The 24,469-nt window shown below is 45.3% G+C and overlaps 1 protein-coding gene across 1 annotated transcript in view; it reads left to right on the top strand.

Annotated features, from left to right (window-relative positions):
- LOC134366929 (H(+)/Cl(-) exchange transporter 4-like) overlaps positions 1–20,952 on the top strand; it is a 41,016-nt gene extending 20,064 nt beyond the window's left edge. Inside the window, exons 8-11 of the mRNA XM_063083500.1 lie at positions 2,293–2,479; positions 3,442–3,840; positions 10,919–11,135; positions 20,862–20,952. Coding sequence (XP_062939570.1) covers positions 2,293–2,479; positions 3,442–3,840; positions 10,919–11,135; positions 20,862–20,952 — 894 coding nt within the window. The remainder of the gene's footprint in view (positions 1–2,292; positions 2,480–3,441; positions 3,841–10,918; positions 11,136–20,861) is intronic.
- Positions 20,953–24,469: the final 3,517 nt, after the last annotated feature.

Genomic DNA, 24,469 nt, shown 5'->3' with positions numbered 1-24,469 from the left:
GGTGGGACAAGCCCATGTGTGGCCCAGTTTGGATCGATGAGCATGCATTGAGCATCCGCTGTATCTAGGCTCTGTGCTAAGTCCAAGGTGTACAGCACTCGAAACAGAATGCTGCCCGTAAAGAGCACCTGCCTCTGGGAGAGACAGATGCAAACCCAGAGTTCTGAGACTGTGTGGCAGCACCTACGCTGCACACCACGTGATGGCCTCCCAGTCTGGGTGGGGCTGGGGCCACGATGGGGGCTCTTTGCACACATCGTCTCCTGATGAGGGGTGTCCTCAAGAGCTGTGGATGACACCGTGTGCTTTCCTCATTTTTGTTCCTAAAGCCAGAGAAGAGACAGCTTCTTTCTTCCTGCTTTTAAACACTGCGTTAAAGTCAGACATACTTTGAAAGCCCTTCCTAAAGAGCTTTCTTTTATGGAAACTGACATTAAGTTGTTATTGCTTTTTTAAAAAAAAATTGAGGTAAAGTTTACATAACCTGAAATTGGTCATTTTAAAGTGTACATGTTAGTGGTATTAAGTACATTCACAATGTTGTGCAACCGTCACCTCGGTCAAGTTTCAGAACATTTTCATCCCCTTCATAGGAGACCCCATGTCCATTAGCAGTCCCTCCTATTCTCTGCCCCAGCAGCCCTGGCAACCACCGATCTGCTTTCTGTCTCTATAGGTTTGCCTATTTCGGACAGTTCATTTTAATTAAATTAATTCATTTCGGACCGTCCTTGTGGGACTGGCTTTTTTCACTTAGCACAGTGTTTTCAAGGGTTATCCATGTTGTAGCACGTGTCAGCACTTCATTCCTTTTCTGGCTGAAGAGTGTTCCACTCTGTAGATTCCCCCACACGTTGTTTATCCACTCATCCTTTGATGGACATTTGGGTTGTTTCCACCTTTTGGCTATTGTGAATAGTGCTGCTATTGCTTACTTAAAAACAAAATGAAACTTTTATTCGAGTGTTAGAGTGTGATAAAAGAGTATCATATAGAGATGCGTACAGCTTAATGAATTTTCACAAAACCCACATGCTTGTGTAACCAGCACCCAGGACCAGAAGCACAACATCACCCACCCCCCAGAGCCCCTGAAGTGTTCCATTACTTTTGCTTTCTGTGTGGTATTTATATGAATTGTCTTTTTCAAAAAAAGTCTAAGAAATGGTGTCCCTGGGTGTGTAGTGGTCAAACAGAAACCCGAATCTGTGCCTTAAGAACAAGGATGGGTAGACTTTATTAAACAGCTGACTGTGTCTGATCCATCATCTCCTTGCAAAAGAATTTATTTTTGTGTCCAAGGAAGATGCTGGAGCATCTTCTGGTGCTTGCTGAGACTTTACTTTGAAGTTACAGGGGATTAAATGGCTGTGGACTAAGGGGGAGCCAATATAGGAGCCATTTCCTAAGGAATATTCCAAACTCTAGAAATCACGCCCAAGGATCTGAACTTCAGTTCGCCTGGCATCCTCAGACTGATGACCACTTGGGGCGACATAAATGCAGCTGTGGCTCAGGGTCTGCGCTCACGTCTCAATGAACACAGAGTTGTTGGGAGTGTCCTATACCACGTGTATGGTCACCAGACAAACTAAAATGCATTAGCAGCCAGGAAAGTAGGCAACATGCTACTTCTGAGATCATTCAGTTTACATAGTCTGTTTCTTCGCTGCCACTAACGTGGCTAGAAAATATTCAGGATACATCTCGGAAGACGTAGTTGGTTAGGAAGATGGAACTGCCTCCCTTGTCTCTCTCTGACTGGTATCCACTGTCTATAAACAGAGCAGGAAGCCTTTGAAAGCTTTTTGGAAGATCAGGGGCAGCTGCGATGGTGTGTTCAACTTCTTTATTTTACCAGGGAGCAGTTGCAGGCTCTTCTTTTCTGTTTTCATGCTGTGGCTTGGCACTTAATTTTAAAAGCCAACCTGAATGACACGGCAAGGGGAGAGAGAGTCACGAGTGTCTCAAGTGACAGATGTTCACTTTGAATTCTATGTGCACTGGGGCTTATCATTCTTTAATCCACAGCAGGCAAACTGGGCCAGACTTTGCAGGGGAAGAAATGAAAGTGTAAAAGGGCATTCTCTCCATGTTGTAGTAGATGCTACTGACTAAGGAGGTCAAATCACTTGTCCCACCTTTTCCCAGCTGACTGATTTTGAAGAGTTGTGCCTCCTTTGAAGGCTGAGCATAATGCAAGCTTATCGAGGGGGCACCGTGGTTCCTGGGGATCGGGAAGGGGGACTCAGCTGCCTTCCCTCATGCTGCTTTTCTCTGTGCTCCCTCAAGATCCCGTCTGGCCTCCTCATCCCCAGCATGGCCGTGGGAGCAATGGCGGGCAGGATGGTGGGCATTGGCGTGGAGCAGCTGGCTTACCATCACCATGACTGGATCATCTTCCAGAACTGGTGCAGGCCCGGAGCAGGCTGCATCACACCAGGGCTTTACGCAATGGTGGGAGCTGCAGCCTGCCTAGGTACAACCACGGGTGGGGCAGGGAGGGGGTGGGGGCACTGAGCTGGTTTAGAGGACTGGTGAGGAGGAAGGCGTGGACATGAACATTTGCATTACTCATGATAGGCTAGGTTGTGCTGCTATAACGAGAATCCCCCCAAATCTCGGTGGCTCACACACCAAGGCTTATATCTTGCTCACTATAAATACACACACACACACACACACATATATATATATATGTAAAAAACATGGGTGAACAGAAGATTCTTCCCACCCAGTCATTCAGGGGCCCAGGCTGATGGAGTCTCCACCATCTTACAGCCATACCACCTAGAACAGTAGTTCTTAACCAGGAGTGATTCTGCCTTTCAGGGACACTTGGCAGTATCTGAAGACACTTTAGGTTGTCACACCTGGGGAGGGAGGTGCCACTTGCATCTATTGGGTAGAGACCAGAGATGCTGCTAAACATGCTATAATGTACAAGACAGCCCCTGACAACAAAGAATGCTCCAGTCCCAAATGTCCCTAGTGCTGAAGTTGAGAAACCTTGGTTTAAACTCCCTGGAAGACCAGGAGTCAGTATGGTTTCTCCCTTTGAATACCAAGGGACAAAAAGCTGGGTCTCTCTCCTCTCTCTAGTCCCTAAGAATCCTAAAATTATAAGGCTTATGGGGTTGCTTGTTCAGTCAGATCCACTCGCCCAAAAGCCAGACGTGTGGGCCTAGGTGAGTGGACAAGCCAGGGTCCCTCGTTGGAGCAGAGCCCCCAGCCAGGTGTGACTTACAGCTCCCTGATGCGATGCCACGTTGAACAGCACCTGGCATCTGTTCCTGAGGCCTGAGCATGGGCGGCATGTGGGAATGTCCCCTTGGAACACGTGTGAGGAGCATTTACAGCCGTCTATCCATTTCAACACATCATGCCCTCCCGAGGGTCCGGGGTCGGGCTTCGGAATCTCACTCGTGTCTTGTGTTGCAGGTGGAGTTACCAGGATGACAGTGTCATTGGTGCTCATCATGTTCGAGTTCACGGGTGGTCTGGAGTACATTGTGCCCCTCATGGCGGCGGCTGTGACCAGCAAGTTGGTGGCCAATGCCTTTGGGAAGGAAGGCATCTACGAGGCCCACATCCACTTGAACGGCTACCCCTCCCTGAATGTGAAGGACGAGTTCACCCACTGCACACTGGCCACTGATGTCATGCGGCCCCGGCGGGGAGAGCCGCCGCTGTCGGTGCTCACCCAGGATCGCATGACCGTGGAGGACGTGGAGACACTCATCAAGGACACCGACTACAACGGCTTCCCCGTGGTGGTCTCCAGAGACTCCGAGCGCCTCATCGGATTTGCCCAGCGGAGGGAGCTGATTCTCGCAATAAGTGAGTAAAGAGGGCAGCTTGCCTTTTGTCAGGAGCCAAGAGGCAGCTCTGTGCCCCCCAGTGATCAGAGAGGTGCGAGAGAATGCGTGTCATGCCAGGGGCTCGCAAGCGTTCGTGTGTGCGCGGTCACTGGTGGAAATGCAGACTCTGATGGAGCAGGTCTGGAGCGGGGCCCAGACTGCGCTCCTCACGGGCTCTCCATTGATGCCGATGCTGCTGGCCCCCAAGTCACTCTGTGAAGCACAAGGGCTCAGACCCAAGTCTTGCGTGGCTGGAAAGGGACCACGTGTTTGCAAGCAGCCCCCTGCGCCCGCTCCTCTGGGAGGCAAGCTGCAGATGCTGCTTTTTGGGGGAAGTGCTGGATGAAGCTCAGGAAGAGATATGAGTAGCCCGGGCCGAGCTGCTCTCAGAGAGCGACTTTCAGGTGGGCTGTGCAGCCGCTGGGGCTTGTGAGGTCTCTGCCCTGCCACCTCCCTGCCACTGCACAGGCTTTCCTTCACTACATGGCATTACATGTGATCCGGCTGTTAGCGGCCACATGGGTAAATGATATTGCTCGAGTCCGCTGTGTGATTATTTTCCTCCTCGTGTTCCAACTGAAATCAGCTGCACCGAGGGCCAGGCTGATGAGTAGGCGGAGGAGTGAAGGGGCGATGCCCACGTAGGGGCACTTCAGAGGAGCAAGCCTGTGGGCCCCAGCAACCTAGGGCTGGCTGTTTGGAAGGGGAGCAGGAGGAAGGATTCCGCAGACAGAGGGCACTGAGGGCCAGAGGCCTGGGCGTGAGTGGTTGGACGCCCCGGGCAGGGAGGAGCAGTGAGCCTTGGAGATGGAGCCCTGCTGGACCTCAAGATGCAGGAGGGGCGGAGGCCAGCATAGCCCTTGCACCGGCACGTGGCCAATGCCATCTGCTCAGCATCCTCGCTCCGCGATCTGCACGGCATTCAGCATCCTGTGGTAGTCGGGGGCCCATGGCCGGCTTCCGTGTGCATGTGATGATTTTTACTGTGCGTGCCATCTTCCAGAGTATTCGTGACGCTCATCAACGGGACTTGCCCTGGTCTCGTTACCGATTGCCACACCGTGAGCATGTCTTCACCAGACGAAACTGCTTGCTTCTCCCTGCTGTTTGTTTTTTATTTCTAAGGTGCTTCCCTTCAACTGCTAAATCCTCTTCCCCATGTTAAGTAGCTTTTAAAATATCTTTAACGTATCTCCATCAAAGGCTTTATAAGATAAGCATAAGCTATGGCCTCTTATTTAGCTTGCTGTTCAAACATTTTTACCTCCCCCGAAGCAAAAATTGATTTTGTATTTTAGACACCATAGCAAGTTTGTGCTTCACTGTTCAGTTTGTGTTCCCTGTTTGTTGCTTTAATATAAGTCCTGTCCCTTAACAGGTAGGTGCTTTCAGGCCTAAATACTGCCTTATAAATAACGAGTTTTTAAAAGATTTTTAAGTAGGGTTGGGTTTCTTTTAAAGTAATGTAATCAGCAGCCTTTAAAAAATGTATTCAGTCCCTGAAATCCTTTAAGCAAAGGTTGAAACTTAAAAACTAAAGTAATAAATGTCACAGCATCCACTATCTATTGTGTGGTTGCAGGCACAGCTGCTAAGAGACAGCTGACTAATTTCGCTGAAACCCATGACTGTAGTCAAGAGGGAAGCACTAACTGTCGTCAAGTGGTTAGGGAAGACCCTTAGGCTTGCCCACCATGCACTCTCCTAGAAGCTGTGTTTGGAGCATCTGAAGAGGTGTCAATAGTACCTGTGTGCTTTCAGTCAGACCCGTAATAGTACAGAAGCAGCTATTTACACAGTTTGTGCCAAAGCAAGGAGTGTGTTGCTCTGAGGAATCACAAGAGCTGTTTTCCTGGTCTGTGGAAAGAGAAGAGTCCCTGTACTCTAGGGGAGAAATTCATGACCTGTACTTGAGGAATTATCTGCGCTTTTATGAGTATAGAAATGTGACATTCACATTTAGCCAAGTGTCACTTTTAGGGGAATTGGGAGCAAAGATTACAGATAGATGCAAGATAGTTGCGATAAGAAAAGAATGGTGATTGAGGTAAATGAGGAGTTTTCTTACACATCATGTTTACAATTGTAACAACCGCTCACATGAAGCTGAAAATGTTTTATTTTCAATCTGTCTCTGGAATACCAAAGCACAGCTACGTCTCTGCTAGAGGGAGAATAGTTAGCACTGCCCAGGCAATGTGGCCATCTTCGTCACCACATGTTAAGACACGGGGCTGTACGTGACCCATGTTCCAATTCCTGGTGAATGGGACTTGGCCTCTCGTTTCTCTTTGCAAGTATGAGGCTCTTTCTGTACTCAGCGGGGCTCAGGCTCTTCTAGTCTTGAGTTGTGCAGTTAAGCCAGGAAGGCTTCAGTGAGGCCTCAGTGGGAGCCACAGAGGCGATGAAAGGAGGGAAGGGTAGGGTGGCGGGGAAGAGTGGAGGGACCTCATCTCCTCGTCTGGTGGATGATTGAATGATGACTCTTCAGCACGTGGAAAGTGCTCACTTGCAGAAAGGGGTCCACATCCAGGACTGAACAAGAGGATAAGTGTCACATCTGTTGGACAAGCTATTCAGAGGTACAGAGGTGTCTGCCTGGGTGGGCTGTTGATGATTGGACTAGATCATGGGGAACAGTAGGGCCATCTACTTCTTTCTGCTGCGGATGTTAAAATATAGATATATGTAAATATGTAGATATAGATATAGATATACAGATGGATGTGCAGGGGGACTTTTCCATACTTTGGTAGACAATAACCTGTTATAAGATAATATGCTTTTCCTTCTATATAGTGTTTACTTTTTTATCCTTTCATCTACGTACCGACCGCTACTGTGGTTGCTTCCAAGTTTTTATTTTAAACTTTTTCATTAATTACGTCTGTTTCATGGAAGCATTTTTAGTTAACAAGATGGTAGAGTATTACCTCCCTAAACACATAATTACTCTAAAGTAGGGGTTCTCAACCTTAGCACGATGGACATTTGGGGCTGGATCGTTCTCTGTGGTGGGAACTGTCCTATGCACTGTAGGATGTTTAGCAGCATCCCTGGCCTCCACCCACCAGTTGCAAGGAGCACCTCCCCTTCCAAATTGTGACAACCAAAAATGTCTCCAAACATTGCCAAATGTCCCCTGGGGGTGGGGAGTCGGGACAAAATTGCTCCCAATTGAGAACCATTGCTCTAAAGCCACTTAGTAGCTTACCAGATGTGTGATTATTTCTAGTCTTTTAAAATTTCTTGGCCTATCACAGTTTGCAAAATTCATCTTACAAATGCTATGGATTATGCCCTCTGGGTACAAGGGTACTTCAAATAGTTCATGGGAAAATAGAATTAAAGGTTGTATGAATCTTTCCATGAAGTTTTGATGTATCCTTATATTGCTGCTAGAAAGTAGAATGTCAAGTTGAATATCCTCAGCGGCTGCTCATAAAATGTACATCATATTTCAGGGGCTGTGGTCACTGAGAGTAGCTCTAGTGGAATATATGACAAACCTCCTATGTTAAAGACAGTTATAAAAAAGTTTAACTACTTTAACTTTAAAACATTTAAAAATAAGGACTATTAGGTTTTTTAAAAAGTAAAATTAAACATATCCAGAATATATAAGGAACTCAAACAACTTTACAAGAAGAAAACAAGCAACCCAATTAAAAAATGGGCAAAAGAGCTAAGTAGGCATTTCTCTAAGGAAGATATTCAAATGGCCAAGAGACATATGAAAAAATGCTCAGCATAACTCAGCATCCAGGAAATGCAAATCAAAACCACATTGAGATACCATCTAACCCCAGTTAGGATGGCTAAAATCCAAAAGACTCTGAACGAGAAATGCTGGCGAGGTTGCAGAGAAAAAGGAACTCTCATACATTGTTGGTGGGACTGCAAAATGGTGCAGCCTCTATGGAAAATGGTATGGAGGTTCCTCAAACAATTGCAGATAGATCTACCATACGACCTGGCTATCCTACTTTTGGGAATATACCCAGAGTAATGGAAATCATCAAGTCGAAGGTATACCTGTACCCCAATGTTCATCGCAGCACTCTTTACAATAGCCAAGAGTTGGCACCAGCCCTAATGTCCATCATCAGATGAGTGGATACGGAAAATGTGGTACATATACACAATGGAATACTACTCAGCTATAAAAACGAATGAAATACTGCCGTTTGCAACAACATGGATGGACCTCGAGAGAATTATATTAAGTGAAACAAGTCAGGCACAGAAAGAGAAATACCACATGTTCTTACTTATTGGTGGGAGCTAAAAATTAATATATAAATTCACACACACACACACACACACACACACACACACACACACACACACACACACACAAACCGGGAGGGGGGGAAGAAGATATAACAACTACTATCACTTGAAGTTGATACGACAAGCAAACAGAAAGGACATTTTTGGGGAGGAGGGGGGGAGGGAGAAAGGAGGAAGGTTTTGGTGATGGGGAGCAATAATCAGCCACAATGTATATCGACAAAATAAAATTTAAAAAAAAAAGAAAAAAGAAAAAAAAAAAAAAGAAAAAAGCTTAAAATCCACCAAAAAAAAAAAAAAAAAGTAAAATTAATACACACTCATAGAATATTGGGGAAATTAGAAAAAAAAGGAAAAATTTAAAAAGGCATCCACTTTCTTATGACCATAGAAGGACATGTTTAATATTTACTGCAATTAAAGCATTTCCTTCCTGGCTCTTAAAAAATATGTTCATTTTGGGCTATATATTTTTGGTTTCTTTCCCAACATGGGCTCCCAAGAGTCCCTGGGGCCTGTGAGTCTATTCTTTCCTACCACTAGGTCATCCCCTGGGTGAGGAGTTGGTTTATTCTTTCATACAGAAATATTTCTTGAGCGTCCACCATGTGTTGTGTATCCTAGGAGCGGTGGGTCCGTGGATGACAATACATAGTCTCTGTCCTCTGTGAACTTATGTGCTATAGTTTTGTTGCAGGCATTTTGGTGACTGACAAAGATTTCTGTTCCAAACTGGGAGTAGGTGGTTCACTCTAGTAGAGAGTTACAAAAAGCTTTCTTGCCAGTTCTTCTTCCATTCACCAGCTTTTGGCCTATACATAGCACCTCTAACCCCAAAGTTAATATACATGCTTATAATAGAGTTCCAAAGTGGCCTAGCAGAGCCCTTCTGGAGAGAGCAGCAGTTGCCGGTGTTGGAGCACAAGCTCAGATCTCTGGCTCGGACCCTAGCCGATGCCTACGATTCTTGCTTGGCAGTGAATACCTCATGGGCTTTCCTTCCTAATGCCTCCCACGTGAAATAGGCTCTGTTCTACATGGCAGGCAGAACCAGATACACTGTCATTTGGTAGACCTACCATTCATTCATGTGTGCATTTAGCAAATACCTGTTTTGTGTCTACTGTGTGCTAGGCATTGTCCAGGCACTGGGAGTGCACTTGAGAGCATGAGTTCATTGAAGTAGTGGCTGATAGAATCAGAGTTTTAAAACCAATCAGTAAATTCAGAGGAAATATAATCTTGTTATTTATTTTAGGAAGTGGATTGATGGTTCACTAAGTCATATTGGGTTTTATAAATGTTCAGCATATCCATGTGATCAGTTCTTATTTGGGGTCTGTGGCTTGATTCAATCCTGACATTCAACCTGTTAAAATAGATGGAAATCTTGTTACGTGGGACATTATGGGAGTCAGTGGTCTACAAAAATGAGCAAGTGTGTGTTGACCGCTGCCTCCCTGCCGTAGTGCTTAAAGATGGAAGCATCTTGGTTTAGGAGAGAGGTACACAGTGTGTATCATGCACGATCTACATTTGAAAACATGTTGTGCATCAGTGTCGTCTGGTGTTTGTGGTTGAATCATATTCCATTTGATGTAACTGGATTTCACCTGACCCATATAATGTGCAGGCATTTGCCCAGCAGGCCCACTGTTCTGCTTTTAAACAGAGACCCCCTTTCAGACTCAGCCTGACCCCAAACACTGCCAGATTTCCATTAAAGTACTCTATTGTACTAAATGACCTTAGAGGAGGCAGTTAGAATTTTATTTTTGAAAGAACAATATAGGTGAATAGTAGTCTTGAGAAGGCAAGAAATGTTATTACAGAAACCAGGATCCATTCTAAGGCTAGCCTTGCTGTACACTTTCCCTAAGCTTTTCTCATGAACCAAAAGAAAGATTAAAATTCCAACAGAAGGAAAATCGCCTTGGAGAAATATCTTGAGACCGATGGATTTATTTCATGCATGACTTAAAATAGCCCGGGTTTCTAGCACTGCATTAAGCTGTGTTTCTAATGAGTTCCTGTTACCCTACTTTTCTTCAGCTTTCTTTCACATGGCCTTGCCTACAGACAGAAACAGGCTAACAGTTTTACTATCTTTCTTTGAGGAATCCACAAAAAGGCCCATTTTTAAGACAGGAGATCCAAGGGGTTGGGGGATGTAGCTTTTCTGAGGTCGTTTCTTTGCACCCAAGGGCCATATTTGGGATTGAGCTGCATTTCTGGGCTGTGAGCCTGGGCTGGTCTTATTGGTTCCTTCTTCCTCTCAAGATTCACAATGCCATTTGTGCCAGATATGACTGATTTTGTAAATAAAAAAAAACAAAATCGAAGAAAACCAATGTATTAAGGTTATTGGGCAGATAAGTGAGGTTTCTTGTCCCGTCAAACTTCAGCCTCTGAGCAGGTGGAGGAGTGTTAGGAAAGCAAGAGTGGAGGGCCCTCAGCCATTAGGGGTGCCCTGGAGTGCAGGGGGGAAGCATTGAATATCCCCAAAGGAGCCGTCTTGATCAGGCCCATTTTGCAAGACTTTGGCAACCAACGATCTGGTCACAGCAGGGGGAGCCTGGCATAGCATAGCTTAAGAGAGATGCCAGTTTCACAGATCTTTGGCTGAAGCCCCTCATTAAAAATGTGTAGTTTGTCCTCTAAACCCCTTTTCTGTAGGATTCGAGGATGCCGTGTGGGGCTATAGGGTGGAGTTGCTCGGCCAGGATTTTTGTGCGGCTTATTGTTCCTGCTTGTCTCCGTTCTAGAGAATGCCAGACAGAGGCAGGAGGGCATCGTGAGCAATTCCATCACGTACTTCACAGACGAGCCCCCTGAGCTGCCGGCCAACAGCCCGGACCCCCTGAAGCTGCGGCGCATCCTCAACCTCAGCCCTTTCACGGTCACGGACCACACCCCCATGGAGATGGTGGTGGACATCTTCCGGCAACTGGGGCTCCGGCAGTGCCTGGTGACACGGAGTGGGTGAGTGGCGGGACACGTGTGGACAGAATGTGTACTGTGGCTGGACTCGGGAGAAAAAGATGCATCGTCAGCCCTTAGGGAACTCACGGTCTGCTGGGGTGGACCAGTGCTTGCCAGGTGATGTCAGGGAGTCGTGGTGAGTGTATTGAGAAGGCAATGTACAAGGAGCTTTGGGACCTGGAGCCGGGATGGCCAGTGCAGCCCAGGAAGGCGGGAGACGCTTGCAGGCTGCACTCCTGTCTGGGCCGAGTCTGAGGGTGGAGTCAAAAACGGGAGGAGCCAGAGGAGAGGGGCTTGGTGCTGCTTTTCTATCACCCGGATGGTACTTGGCTCAGGGAGAAATTATGGCCAATTCTGTCCTAACGCAACATAGGAGTTCCTCAAAATCACAGCGCTCTGCAAAAATGAGCAGTGAAGACCACAGGACTTATGGGGAAAATGGGGTTAGGTGCACAACACTCAAAAACTTCATCAGTGACACGTTTAAAGAAGCGATGGAAACATAATACAAATGGTAGTGCCATTTTATACATATTAAATGGTCAAGAAATACATGAATATGCCAATAAATATGTCACTTCTTGAGAAGACCTGAAGTTGACCGAGGTGTGGGCGTCAGAAAGGCTGCAGCCTGTGTCACTGTGAAGGGGTGGCAGAAGAGCTCTCCGAAATCGGAGGGGAGGGTGTCCCAGCAGGTGTGGACCCATCAGCTGGACTAGCTCATAGATGTTTGAGGGGTGCGTGTGTGCGCATTTGCATATTCCAGTGCCACTGGGTTCAGCTAGGTGCAGTTTTCTGCATTCTCCTGGAGTTTCTTGTGGATAAAATCTTGCATAAGAGAGGTGGTATTCATATTATGCTCCGACTGTTCCTTAATATATCAGTGTCTGAAACAACTTCAGGTATTCCAAACAAACATCGTCAGAGAATTGAGAGGTTTGCCAACCCCATGGCATTGTCTCTGCTGCCATATTACTTTTGCTTTGTGTCATCACAAACCAGGAAACCAGTGACACAAAGATCAAGGGTCCATGACAGTACCACAGTTGCAGTTCCCTGAAGGTCATTCTTTGTGCTCTGAGGTGTGCCCCAGCTTCCATGGCTCAGAAGCTTGGGTAGAGGAGGGAACTTGCTCAGTCAGGGTGGGCTGGAACCTAGGCTGATCTGTCCATTTTTTTCCTTTATATGCTGAGGTAGGAGGTGGGGGATGAGTTGTGGAGACATTGGTACCCGATGTAGTTTAGGCCTTCACAGAATCCATTTGGGGTGTCACAACTGGAGGCCAGGGCTGATGCTTAACATCCTGCAATATACAGGACAGCCCCCACAACAAAGCATTTGACCCAAAATGTCACTGGTCCTGCAGTCGAGTGACCCTGGACTGGATGTCCATGTATAGCCAGATGAGCAATTCTATTCATTTGTCTTTCCTCCTGCTGTCCTGCTTACAGGGACACAGTCTCTGCAAAGGGTTAGATTTGCACATATACTCAGAGAACTCAGCCAGCAGGATGAGCGTCCTCCTTAGGTCTGACTGCAGCCAGAGGTGTGTCTTGCACATGGGAGGTGCAGTCAGCAGGGAACAAATCAATGAATCCTGTGTTTGAGGATAGAGATCATTTTTGCTGGTAAATGTTAAAGGAGCTCAGTGGCTTCTCAAACTTGAGCGTGCATCAGAGTGCCCCAGAGGGTTAAACCTCCAGGTTAAAACCCACCACAGAGCTACTGATTCCTGAGGGCTGGGGCGAGGCCTGAGAATGTACATTTCTAGCAAGCTCCCAGTGAGGCTCCTGATGCTGCTCGGGGGACCCCACTTTGAGAACCCCTGAAGTCAGCTTATGCACTTGAGTTTCCAGTGCTTGGCACAAATACCACTGTGATCACCCGTGTCGTTTCAAGTATATTACAGTTTCTCCTTTCCTTTAAAACAATAATCGAATGTCGTTTATCATCAGAATTTCCAGTCCAGGGAGGAAATTCTGCCCTTAACGCCTGCTCAAACCTCATGGAGCCCCATGAGATTTTCCTGTGAAGATCTGGGTGCCAAAATTGGCTCTGAATGTTCTGCGAAAAAACAAAATCGCACTCTCTCTCGCTCTACATGTTTTAAACAAACACAGATGCTGATACGTTGGTGCTGGCAAGGGATCCTTGTTTGCGGGGCGTTTCATCTCCTTGGGCTCGCAGCCAGGGCAGGCATCTCAAGCCGGCTCGCGTTTCTGGTGCGTGCCCCTGCCATGTGCCTGACTGGCTTGAGACGGCGGGAGCCGAGCCTGTCCTGCCCACCTGGATCATCTGCAGGATTCCTCAGGGCCTGGGGCCCAAGGTAACCTTGAAACCAGACCAGGAACTGTAGAAGTCTTTGTCCCCAGGATGCCAGAATCTAGGAAGCCTCTGTTGGCTAAGAGTGAGATTTTTCCCTAGGAAGGTTCTAGAAAAGAAAAGTGAGTATGGGAGATGGTGTCAGATTTCCTCCAAGGCCTGCTAGGTGGTTCACAGGGACCTGGCCGAGGCAGCTTTCTCAGAAGAGCCCAGCTGCTCGAATCTGAGTTATGTTCTTGCATAGATCTGGCCATTTATAATTCACTAGATTCACTCAAACTGCTACCCAAAGGGGCTGGAAGTTGAAAACGTTGATTTAAATCAAATAGGACATTTCGTGCCACTAATGAAGCCTGCTGGATTTGATGTCGTCTCCTTCTGGGCTGATGTTCAGCTTTCTTTCAGTGTATGCATGAACTCAAGGCAGCTCCTGAACTATTTCCCCAGCTCCATTGGAACCAACTTAACTTTTACAGTCACGGGCTTTTTAAGAGGAGGTTTCCAGAACTGCAAGTGCCTGATCTTTTGATACTGTCTCCTGGGTGAAGATAAGGAAACAAAGACCAGGCTTTATAGATATGGGAGGGGTTTGTGTGTGTGTGTGTGTGTGTGTGTGTGTGTGTGTGTGTGTGTGTGTGTGTGTGTGTGTGTGTATTATACTGGAGTTCTCATCACTTTGCAAACACTAACAAGTCACATTTTTTTCAATGCAACATTGGTTTAATCAACATCTTACTGAGCATCTTATGAGCATTTTGGCTGAGAACTGGAGAAAGCTCAAAAAGTGTTAAAAAAAAAAAAGCCGAGGAGCTTGTCATGCACTAAGGAACACGGACGTAATACAGTTTAAGTGCTGTTACCCAAGGCAGCAGTTCTAGAGGGGAACGTCCTGAACTAGGCTTTCCGGTAGAAAATAAATGTCAGAGGATGACAGCTGGTTAAATTGAGGGACTGTCGCTAGTGGGTGATCGTCAGCAGCAGAGCCCTCGCCCACTGCATGAGAGCCCCTTTAGGTGTCCTGCCCGGGTGGACGGAACTGCTCACGCCTGCTCTCATCTTCCTTCTGATCAGGGCTTTCCTCGTGGGCTATTACAGGTAAATGCTGCCGGCCTTACAACAATTCCTTTTTCATTATGAACGGATAGTTGGAATCCCAACACTTACAAATGCTCATTTTAAAAAACTTCCATCTCCTGTTCCTTTGCCCTCTGTTTTACAATGATACTTTCTGAGGGAGAGGTCAGTGAGAGAATTCCTCACCTGCCCTTCACTCCTAGCTGTGGATTCTTGGCATCTGAGTGGTGAGTGGGACTTTGCATCACTATGCCTTTATTTATCTATCTGGCTGTCTATTTATTTAATAGTTTTATCAGAACTCACATACTGTACAATTCATACCCTTAAAATATACAATTCGGTGATTTTTAGTAGAAAATGAATTGTGCATCCATCTCAACAGTTTTAGAATATTTTAGTATCCCAAAAAGAAACTCCACACCCCTTAGCTATACCACAGCCCTAAGGCAATCACTAATCTACCTTCTGTCTCTTGGGATTTGCCTATTCTGGACACTTTATATAAATGGAATCATACAATATGTGGCCTTTTGTGATTGGTTTCTTTCACTTAGCACAATGTTTTCAAGGTTCATCCATGTTGTAGCAAGTGTCAGTACTTCATTTCTTTTTCTGGCTGAACAATTTTCCGTTGTATGGATAGACCACATTTTGTTGATCATTTCATTAGGTGATGGACATTTGGCTTCTCTTTATTTTTGAAATGAGGATATGGGACGTTAAGAGTTAAAACACTTTGCTCAAGCTTGAAGGGAATCAGTTGCACGGCCAGTCCTACCTGGGCTGCTTCCAGGTATCCTATTTCCTGAGGCACCGTGAGCTACCAGGCACTGGGGCAAAGCTGTGCAGAGATGGTGATATCAAGGGCCTTTGGTAGAGGACCCTGCCAGCTGACCCTGATCCCAGAGGACATCAGTGCCCTTCATCAGCAGCTTTGCGGGTCAACAACAATGGGGAGTGGACCTGGGGGCAGTTGGAAATATGCAGCAGCAACTTCAATATTCAGGATAATTGGAATATTGGAATATCTGGTCAATAAAATACTGAGCATGTGGGGCCAGGTAGTGGGATTTTCATGTTCCATGCTGACGGTGCATTATACATTCACCTACAGAGGTCCACTCTTACTTGAAAACTCCCAGGCAGGAGTGATATTGCAAGTATTTTAGAGCTGCTGCCAGATATTAACCCTTTAGTTATGAATTGTTGGGAGATAATTGGGGTTCTAGAAGTAAAACAAGGGCAACGGGGACATTTCAGGGTGTCCAGCTCAGCAGCTATAAACCAACTGGTCTGAAAATATTCAGTACTTTTCCATCTGGGCAGTGGTTCTCCAGCAGGGGCATTTTTGCCTCCCATCCTCAGACATTTGACATTTGGCAAGGCCTAGAGACATTTTTGATTGTCACAATGAGGGGGGCATGGGGGCGGTGGTGGGATTGGAGCTACTGGCATCTAGCGGGTAGAGGCCTGGGATGCAGCTTTATGTTCTACAGTGCATAAAACAGGTCCCCCATGACAAAGAATTATCCAGCCTTAAATGTCACTAGTGCCAAGGAGGAGAAACCCTGAGTAAAGCCTTTGTGGAGCATGGAGGAGCAGAGGGAGACCTGGAGACCCAGACTGGGACTCATATGGCTGCTACTGCACAGGAGGGGGACTCACTGAGGACTCCTTCCTGCCCTTATATAGTGGCCCCTCCCAGTGACAAAGCCACCTCTCCTTGTCCTCCCTTGAAATTAATTAGAATCATCAGAGCTAGTAGGAAATTGATCTGACCCAAGGAGGAAACCTCCTTTTCTTACCTGGGCCGCCAAGCCTCTGACATGGATAAGACAGGGGATCACTGAAGCTTCTGTGACTGTAGAAGCAGGGTGATTTGGCAAAGCAGTGGGTAATAGTGCCCTTGAGGAAATGTTTACCTTTAATCAAGTGAATGCAATGGGCCTTTGTTATGGCAGTCGACCCCCAAGCTCCTAAGACAAATCAGGATGGAAAGAAGGGGTTCCAGGAGCTGCCAGCTGGACCAGTACCATTCCTGTGTGGGGAGCCCTTGTTGGGTTCTGATCCCATCAGCCAGGGTGATATTTACACATGGCTTTTCCCGGAGAACCCAGCATCGTGTGCAAGGAAGAGAGAGGATGTTTGTTTCCTTTGGGTGTCTTGATTCAGGATTGAACCAGCACAAGCCAGGTGCACCTACATCAGTTCCATACACCTTGTTATCAATTTTAGAATTCCACATGGTGTAGGAAGGAAAGCATTCAGAGGGGATTACTTTACTACAACTGTTCAGTGGAGAGGAAGTTGAAGGATTGTTATGGACTGAAACATGGCCCCATCCAAATTTCTGTGTTGAAGCCCTAACCCCCAATGTGACTGTATTTGGAGATAGGGCCTTTAAGGAGGTAATTAAGGTTAAATGAGGTCAGAAGGGTGGGGCCCTCATCCTATAGAACTGGTGTCCTTATAAGAAGAGGAAGAGACACCAGGCGCGTATACTCACAGAGGAAAGGCCATGTGAGCACTCAGGGAGAAGGCGGCCATCTGCAAACCAAGGAGATGTCTCAGGAGAAACCAGCCCTGCCCACACACTGATCTTGGACTTCCAGCCTCCAGAACTGTGAGAAGAAAATAGCTGTTGTTTAAGCCCCCCAGTCTGTGGTATTTTGTTAAGGCAGCCCAAGCCAAACAATACAAGGACTTGGCAGATTTAGAAGAGCAGCATCTTGTTTTATGGGGCATCTTTAATTTTACTGCACTTTGATAAGTTTCCCAGAAGTATTTAAAGTGGTACACGAACATGGTGAAAGTCGAGTGGTCCTAAACAGCTTGAGTGAACAACAGTTCCAGCTGTATCCCTCGTCACCACCCCGCCTCTCCTTTTAGGCAACCATTTCCCCCCAAGGTTCTGTTTTTGTTTGTTTGCTTGTTTCTTTTAATAAATGGACTATTTTTAGAGAAGTTTTAGGTTTACAGAAAAATTGAGCAAAATGTACAGAGTTGCCATATACCCCCTTCTCGTCCCTCCCATTGTCCCTATTGTTAACATCTTGCATTAGTGTGTTCTATTTCTTGATGGAGCAATACTGATACATGCTTATGAACTGAAGTCCATAGTTTACATTAGGGTACACTCTCTGTATTGTACATTTCTATGGATTTTCACAAATGCATAAGGTCATGTATCCACCATGATAGTGTCATTCGGAATAGTTTCACTGCCCCGTATGCATCTCTCTCGCTCTCCTCCCGCCTCCTGGAAACCAAAGATCTTTTTACTGTCTCCATAGTTTTGCCTTTTCCAGGGTGTCACATACTTGGAATCAGACAGTATGTAGCTTTTTCACACTGGCTTCTTTCATTTAGCCGTAGGCATTTAAGGTTCTTCTGTGTCTTTTTGTGACTTGAGAGCTCGTTTCTTTTTATTGCTGAGTAGTATTCCATTGTATGGATGTACCACGGTTTATTCATTCACCTATTGAAAGACATGTTGCTTGCTTCCAAGTTTTGGCAATTAGGAATGAAGCATGAAGCATACATCCTCTAAGGATAAGGGTATTCTTTTACAAAATCATCAAACCGTAATTACACAGAATTAACAATAATTCAATATATCATTCAATATCCAGTCCATATTCAAATTTCAATCCAGAATCCCATCAAGGTTCACACATTGTATTTGGTTGTTTTGCCTCTTTGGTCTTTTGTCTAGAACAGTTCCCTGCGTTGTTTGTTTGTTTTTTTATGGCATGGATTTTCTTTGACAAGTCCAGACCAGTAGTCTCACATTTTAGATTTACCTGATTCCTTCCTCATGATTCAATTTGGTTTCAGTAGTTTTTGGCAGCATTCCAACACAGGTGATGCTATAACATCAGCTCTTCTGACTTCGTTGATGTTAAGCTCATCACCTGGATGAAGTGGTGATGATCAGAGTCTTCTGTTGTAAAGGGACATTGTGATCCTTGCACATAATCAGTAGAACAGTACTTGAGACCATGTGGATTTTCTGTTTTTAAGCAACATTTACCCAGTGGTTTTGCTATCCATTGGTAATTATTGACTAAACTAATTGTTACGTTGGGGCTTGCAAAATGCTGACTATCTAATTCGATCCTGCTTTCTAGATTCATCAAGTGTTCCTTTCCAGTTTTTTGGTTGTTTGTTTTCCTCACTATAGAGTCATGACATTTTCTTTCCGTGTTTCTGTAATCCATATCATCATCATTATTTTTGTTTAGAATGCTTTTAAAGGCCCCTTTGCTATTTTTCTCTTTCCTGAAGATGTTCCTGTGAGATGGAGGGAAAGGGGCATATTTGCTGTCTCCCCCGGTGTGATAGATGGGGAAACTAACGCAAGAAATAAATCACTTTTTCAAGGATGTTTAAGGTGCCGTGTGGTCAGAGATAAAAAGTTAGAATTCTGGTCTGATAGTTTCACTGATCAGTGTCCATTTCACCAGATATAACTGATTTGAATACCTGCATGCCCTCTTCTTATTCACTATTAGTAAGAGATGTGTTTGGCTAATTTGGCTTTAATGAAATAAACAGCAGTGTATTACAGTGGTGTTTTCTGATTGTTGTTGTTTTTGGTATGGCATCATTTTACATAAACACAGAGTAGAAACCTCTTATTTTAATAGCTATACATTATTCCCGTGTGAGACTGCCATAGTTTTCTTCCCATTTCCCTCTTCTTGGGTAAGATCGAGATGTAGTGATCAGTATTTTGTAAACTTATTTGGCATTGGAAATTTTTTCTCAAAGAAGTCGTGCATGTGCCCTTATTTCAAACATTCCATTTTACCCAGAGGGCATGATTTATTCCCACAGGTGGTCATTTAAGTATTCAATAAAATGATGAAGTGAGGGTTTCTGTGAACAGTTGTGCAGATATTCACTGCACAATCCAAGGGGCAATCTTTTAGTCCATTTCTGTTGCTTATGACAGAAATACCGGAGACTGGATAATTTATATAAGAAACAATATTTATTGCTTACCATTTGGGAGGCTGGGAAGTTCAAAGTCCAGGGAACACATCAGGTGAGGACCTTGTTCTTGGTGGTGACTCTACTGCAAAGCAAGATATGACATGGTGGATATGGCAGGAGTAAGCGAGAGACTAAGCTCCTCACTGGCTCTCCTTTTAAAGCCGTCAGGACCATGCCAATGATCATCCTTAAACGATCAATAGATTAATCCATTCACTAGGGCATGGTCCTCACAATGTAATCACCTCCCAAAGGTCCCATCTTTCAATGACCATAATAGGACTTCCTACCCTCTTAACACTGTCACAATGAGGATTAAGGTTCTAATACATGGCACTTTGTGGGACACAATTCAATCCATAGGAAGCACTGTTTACACTGTAGTATTTGTGAACAGCGTTTCTTGGAGTTCTGTAATGTACAGTCTAGGAGGTCCTATACAAAGAACCTTGATAAGTGGCATTGATTTTTGTTTTTTGGGTTTTTTTGGCAGCTCGCCAGTATGGGAATCCAAACCCTTGACTGACCTTGCTGTTATTATATATATATATATATTTTTGGATGATAACTTTTTTTTTTGGTTGCTGGCCAGTATGGAGATCTGAACACTTGACCTTGGACATTGTTTTCATAAGATGAAAACAATGGAATTTTGAAAGGGGAGGAAATTTAATCTACAGATATGGTCAGAGATGAATGTCAAACTTTACACCCCCAGTAAGATAGAATCGAAAATAGAATCAATTTTTATCTTATATTTAAAATTCTTTATACTTAAAATACCTTATACTTGAAATTTCTGTGGTGTGATCGAGTTTCTGACAATGGTTTTTGTAAGCCCTTTTTTAATTGATTATACTCTTGAATTTTAAGAGAGTATTTTAGTCATTGTAGGTTTGCTGCCATAATAAACAAGCTTGCAATCTCAGTGGCTTAAAATAATAAAGGTTTACTTTTCATACACATCTCTTCCACTGTGGGATACAGCGGGCATGAGCTGTAGACCACACAGTCATTCAGGGATCCAGGTCTTTGAATCTGGTGGCTCCTAAGTCAGTCTTCTGTTACTCAGAGTCCTTCACTAGCTCCTCTGCCTCTGGCTGCCAGATGAGGAGAGTGGGGAAATGTGCAGAGACCTGGGACTGGTCCCTGTCATCTAAACCAACAGGCCATCAGCCAGAGCTCACTGCATTGGGCTGCCCAACTGCAAAGGAGGCTTGGAAACATTGTCTATCCCTGCGCCCAGGTGGAAAGGCACAGGGGTTTAGGGACAGGGTTGAGTCAATATTGCAAGGCTGAACTTTTTTCTCTATTTTGTTTCTTCTCCAGAAGACTTCTGGGCATCATCACAAAAAAGGATGTGCTGAGACATATGGCCCAGATGGCAAACCAGGACCCCGAATCCATCATGCTTAATTAGCAACAAGGTGGCAATTATTTTGAGAAAAACACTGACTGTATTATTTTAAAAGAAATAAATAAACGATACATTATTATCCCAGGGAAAGATCGTGTATGCACTGGGGGCAGCTGAAACAAAAGCTTTATTTGAAAGGAGGGAAAGAAGGATGAAATCTTTTTGTAAAACAAAACATCAATGAGTAGGTATTTTATAGCTTTAACCCTGTATGCATTTCAAGCTGTGTTTCTTAATGAGTTTACTAACTGCTGTGGGGGCATGTGGGTGGGTGTAACTGATGTGGTTTGTACAAGGACATGGAACACCAATGCCAAACCGAAAAACGTTCATCTCTTCTGCTCGAGGCTGATGTTTGTCACTTAGGAAAGCACGTGAAGCTTTGAGTCCAAAAGGCAAAGGGGTGTCGGCAAGTCAGTGTCCTTGCTTATTGGTTCCCGAAGTTTTTTCTGCTGTGTTACTTCATCATACTAAAGACATTTGCACTTACTTTGTTGGAAAAGAAAAAGAAACTAAATTGGAAACCAGTGAAAACTGGGAGTATGCCAGTGGTCCACTTTCAACTAGCCCATCTCTTGCTCCTAGTTTTAGACTGTTATTTTGCTTATCAATCAGTTTCTGAACCAAAATCAGGGCACCCACCATGATGAGTGTGAAGAAATCATTTCTCCACACAAGACTAGCACCATGGGTGTTTTAGTGCGTTTTGTGTTGCTATAACAGAATATCTGAAACTGGGTAATTTATAAAGGAAAGAGGTTTATTTGGCTTACAGTGCTGGGACAGCTGCATCTGGCATGAGCCTCAGGCTGCTTCCACTCCTGGTGGAAAAGTGGCAGGCAGCCGGCAGGTACAAGGAGATCACATGGAGACAGGAAGCAAGAGAGGGAAAGAGGAGGTGCCAGGGTCTTTTCAAACAATGAGCTCTTGCAGGAACCAGTAGAGCGAGAACTCACTCATTAATCTTTCCTCCCCCAGGGAGAGCAGTAATCCATTCCTAAGGGATACGCTGCTGTGACTCAATCAGTTTCCAACACTGTCACATGAGTTTTGGAGGGGACAACGCATCCAAACTCCATCGTTCTGCACCTGGCCGCCCAAAACTCATGTCACTCTCACATAAAAAATACAATCATTCTGTCCCAACAGTCCCAAAAGTCTTAGCATGCTCCAGCGCCAACTTAAAAGTCCAAAGTCCAAAGTCTCATCTGAGACCAAAAGCAAAAGTCCTTCTAGCTGTGAACCTGAAAAACAAAACCAAATTTATCAACTGCCAAGATACAATGGTAGAACAGACATTGGGTATACATTTCCATTACAAAAGGGAGGAATAGGCCAGAAGAAAGGAGAAACAGGCCCCAAACAAGTCTGAAACCCAGCAGAGAAGACATTATGTCTTCAAGCCCCAAAATAATGTTCTTTGACTCCAGGTCCTGCATTCTGGGCACATTTGGGCATCTGGGCCCCCAAAGCATTAGGCAGCCTCATTCCCACAGCTCTGCCAGATGCAGCCCAGTGGGCTACACTGGTGCCTGCAACTTTTCCAGGCTGGTGTTCCACTCTGGTAGCTCCATAAGTCTGGGGTCTCCATGGTAGTCCCACTGCCTTGGCTCTACAAGACACTTCCCTGGTGGGGGCTCTCCATGAGGGCTCCAGCCCCACTTTCCTGTTCGGCATTGTTCTAATAGATGGCCTCTGCAGTGGCTCTGCCCCTGCAGCAGGTCTCTGCCTGGGCCCCCAGGCCTTTCCATACACCCTCTGGAATCTAGGTGGAGGCTGCCATGCCTCCACTGCTCACATGTCCTGCTGCCCTGCACAATTAACACAACGTGGACACCACCGAGGTTTCAGGCCTCTACTCTCCAGGGCTGTGGCACAAACCACACTTGGAGCCTTGCCAGCTGGAGCAGCTGGGATGCAGGGAGCTGGATCCCGAGTGCAACTGTGCCCCAGGTATGTCCTCCAAGATAACTCAGTCCTTCTAGGCCTCAGGGCCTGTGATGGGTGGGGCACCCTTCCAGATTTCTCAAATGCCTTTAGGGCATTTTTCCCATTGTCCTGGTTCTTAGCATCTGGGGGCCTCACCACCAACACAATGTCTTTAGCAAACAGTTTATCTGCTTCACCCTTGCATTTTTCTCCTGCTCTCCACTTCTTTACCTCATGGCCAGGCTGCAAATTTACCAAATCTTGATGCTCTGCTTCTATTTTAAATTCTGGTTTTATGTCATGCCTTTGCTGCCATAACTCAGAGTAGGCTGTCAGAAGTAGCCATGCAGTGTTCTTAATGCTTTGCTGCTTAGAAATTTCTTTGGCCCCATGCTTTGGTTCACAGCGCTTAAGTTCCAACTTCCACAAAGTCAAAGGGCATGGACCCAATGCAGCCAGGTTCCTTGCTATGGTATAGCAAGGGTTTTCTTTTGTCCAGTTCCCAATAAGCTACTCATTTCTATCTGAGACCTCATCATCTGCATGGCCATTACTGTCCACATTTCTATCAGCATTCTGTTCACCACTACATAAGTCTGTAAAACATTCCAATCTTCGTCCTCTTTTTCTCTTCTTCTAAGTCCTCCAAACTCCTCCAACCTTTGCCCATTACCCAGTTCGAAGGTTGCATCCACATTTGCAGGTATCTGTATAGCAACACCCCACTTCTGGTACCAATTTTCTGTTTTAGCCCATTCGTGTTGCTCTAACAGAATTACCTGAGACTGGGTAATTTATAAAGGAAAGGGGTTTATTTCGCTTACGATTATGGGATGGCTACATCTGGCACAGGCCTCAGGCTGCTTCTACTCATGGTGGAAAAGTGGCAGGCAGCTGGAAGGTACAAGCAGATCACATGGAGACAGGAAGCAAGAGAGAGAGAGAGGAGGTGCCAGGATGTTTTCAAGCAACGAGCTCTTGCGGGAACCAATACAGCAATAACTCACTCATTAATCCCTCCTCCCCCAGGGAGAGCATTAATCCATTCATGAAGAATACACCCCCATGACGCAATCACTTTCCAACACTGCCACATGAGTTTTCGAGTGGACAACACATCCAAACTCCATCAATGGTTCTGCATGATGAGCTATTGGAATGTGCAGTGCCACACTGTATTTTTTCCTATACAAAGGGACACCTCCTAATTTTGAGGGTATACACACCTGATCACTGATTTGCACTCCCATTTTCCTCATTTATTTATTGCTGTTACCCATGCATTCTTAAATATTGATCAGTCCAGCAGTTTCAATGGGCCATAGCCTGTGTGCTCCCAGCTTGCCGTAAGCATGCTTTAATTTCCAAGTAGCATATGCAAGACTCAAAAAAGGCTACTCAGTGTTAATACTTATTTTTTCTCTCAGGTCTTATCAGACGTGGCTGTGCAGAGGGTGAAGCATATGAGTTCTCAGTGGGAACTCCTCCAAATGGATTGCAAGAGAAATACTAAATTGATTCTAAATCTGTTCCATTCTCTGCTCTGTAGGATGCAAAATTTTCAGTTTTAATGTGTAAGCATGCACTTTCA

This window comes from Cynocephalus volans, chromosome X (assembly GCF_027409185.1).
Source record: "Cynocephalus volans isolate mCynVol1 chromosome X, mCynVol1.pri, whole genome shotgun sequence".
NCBI lineage: Eukaryota > Metazoa > Chordata > Mammalia > Dermoptera > Cynocephalidae > Cynocephalus > Cynocephalus volans.
This window is presented reverse-complemented; position numbering and strand designations above follow the sequence as displayed.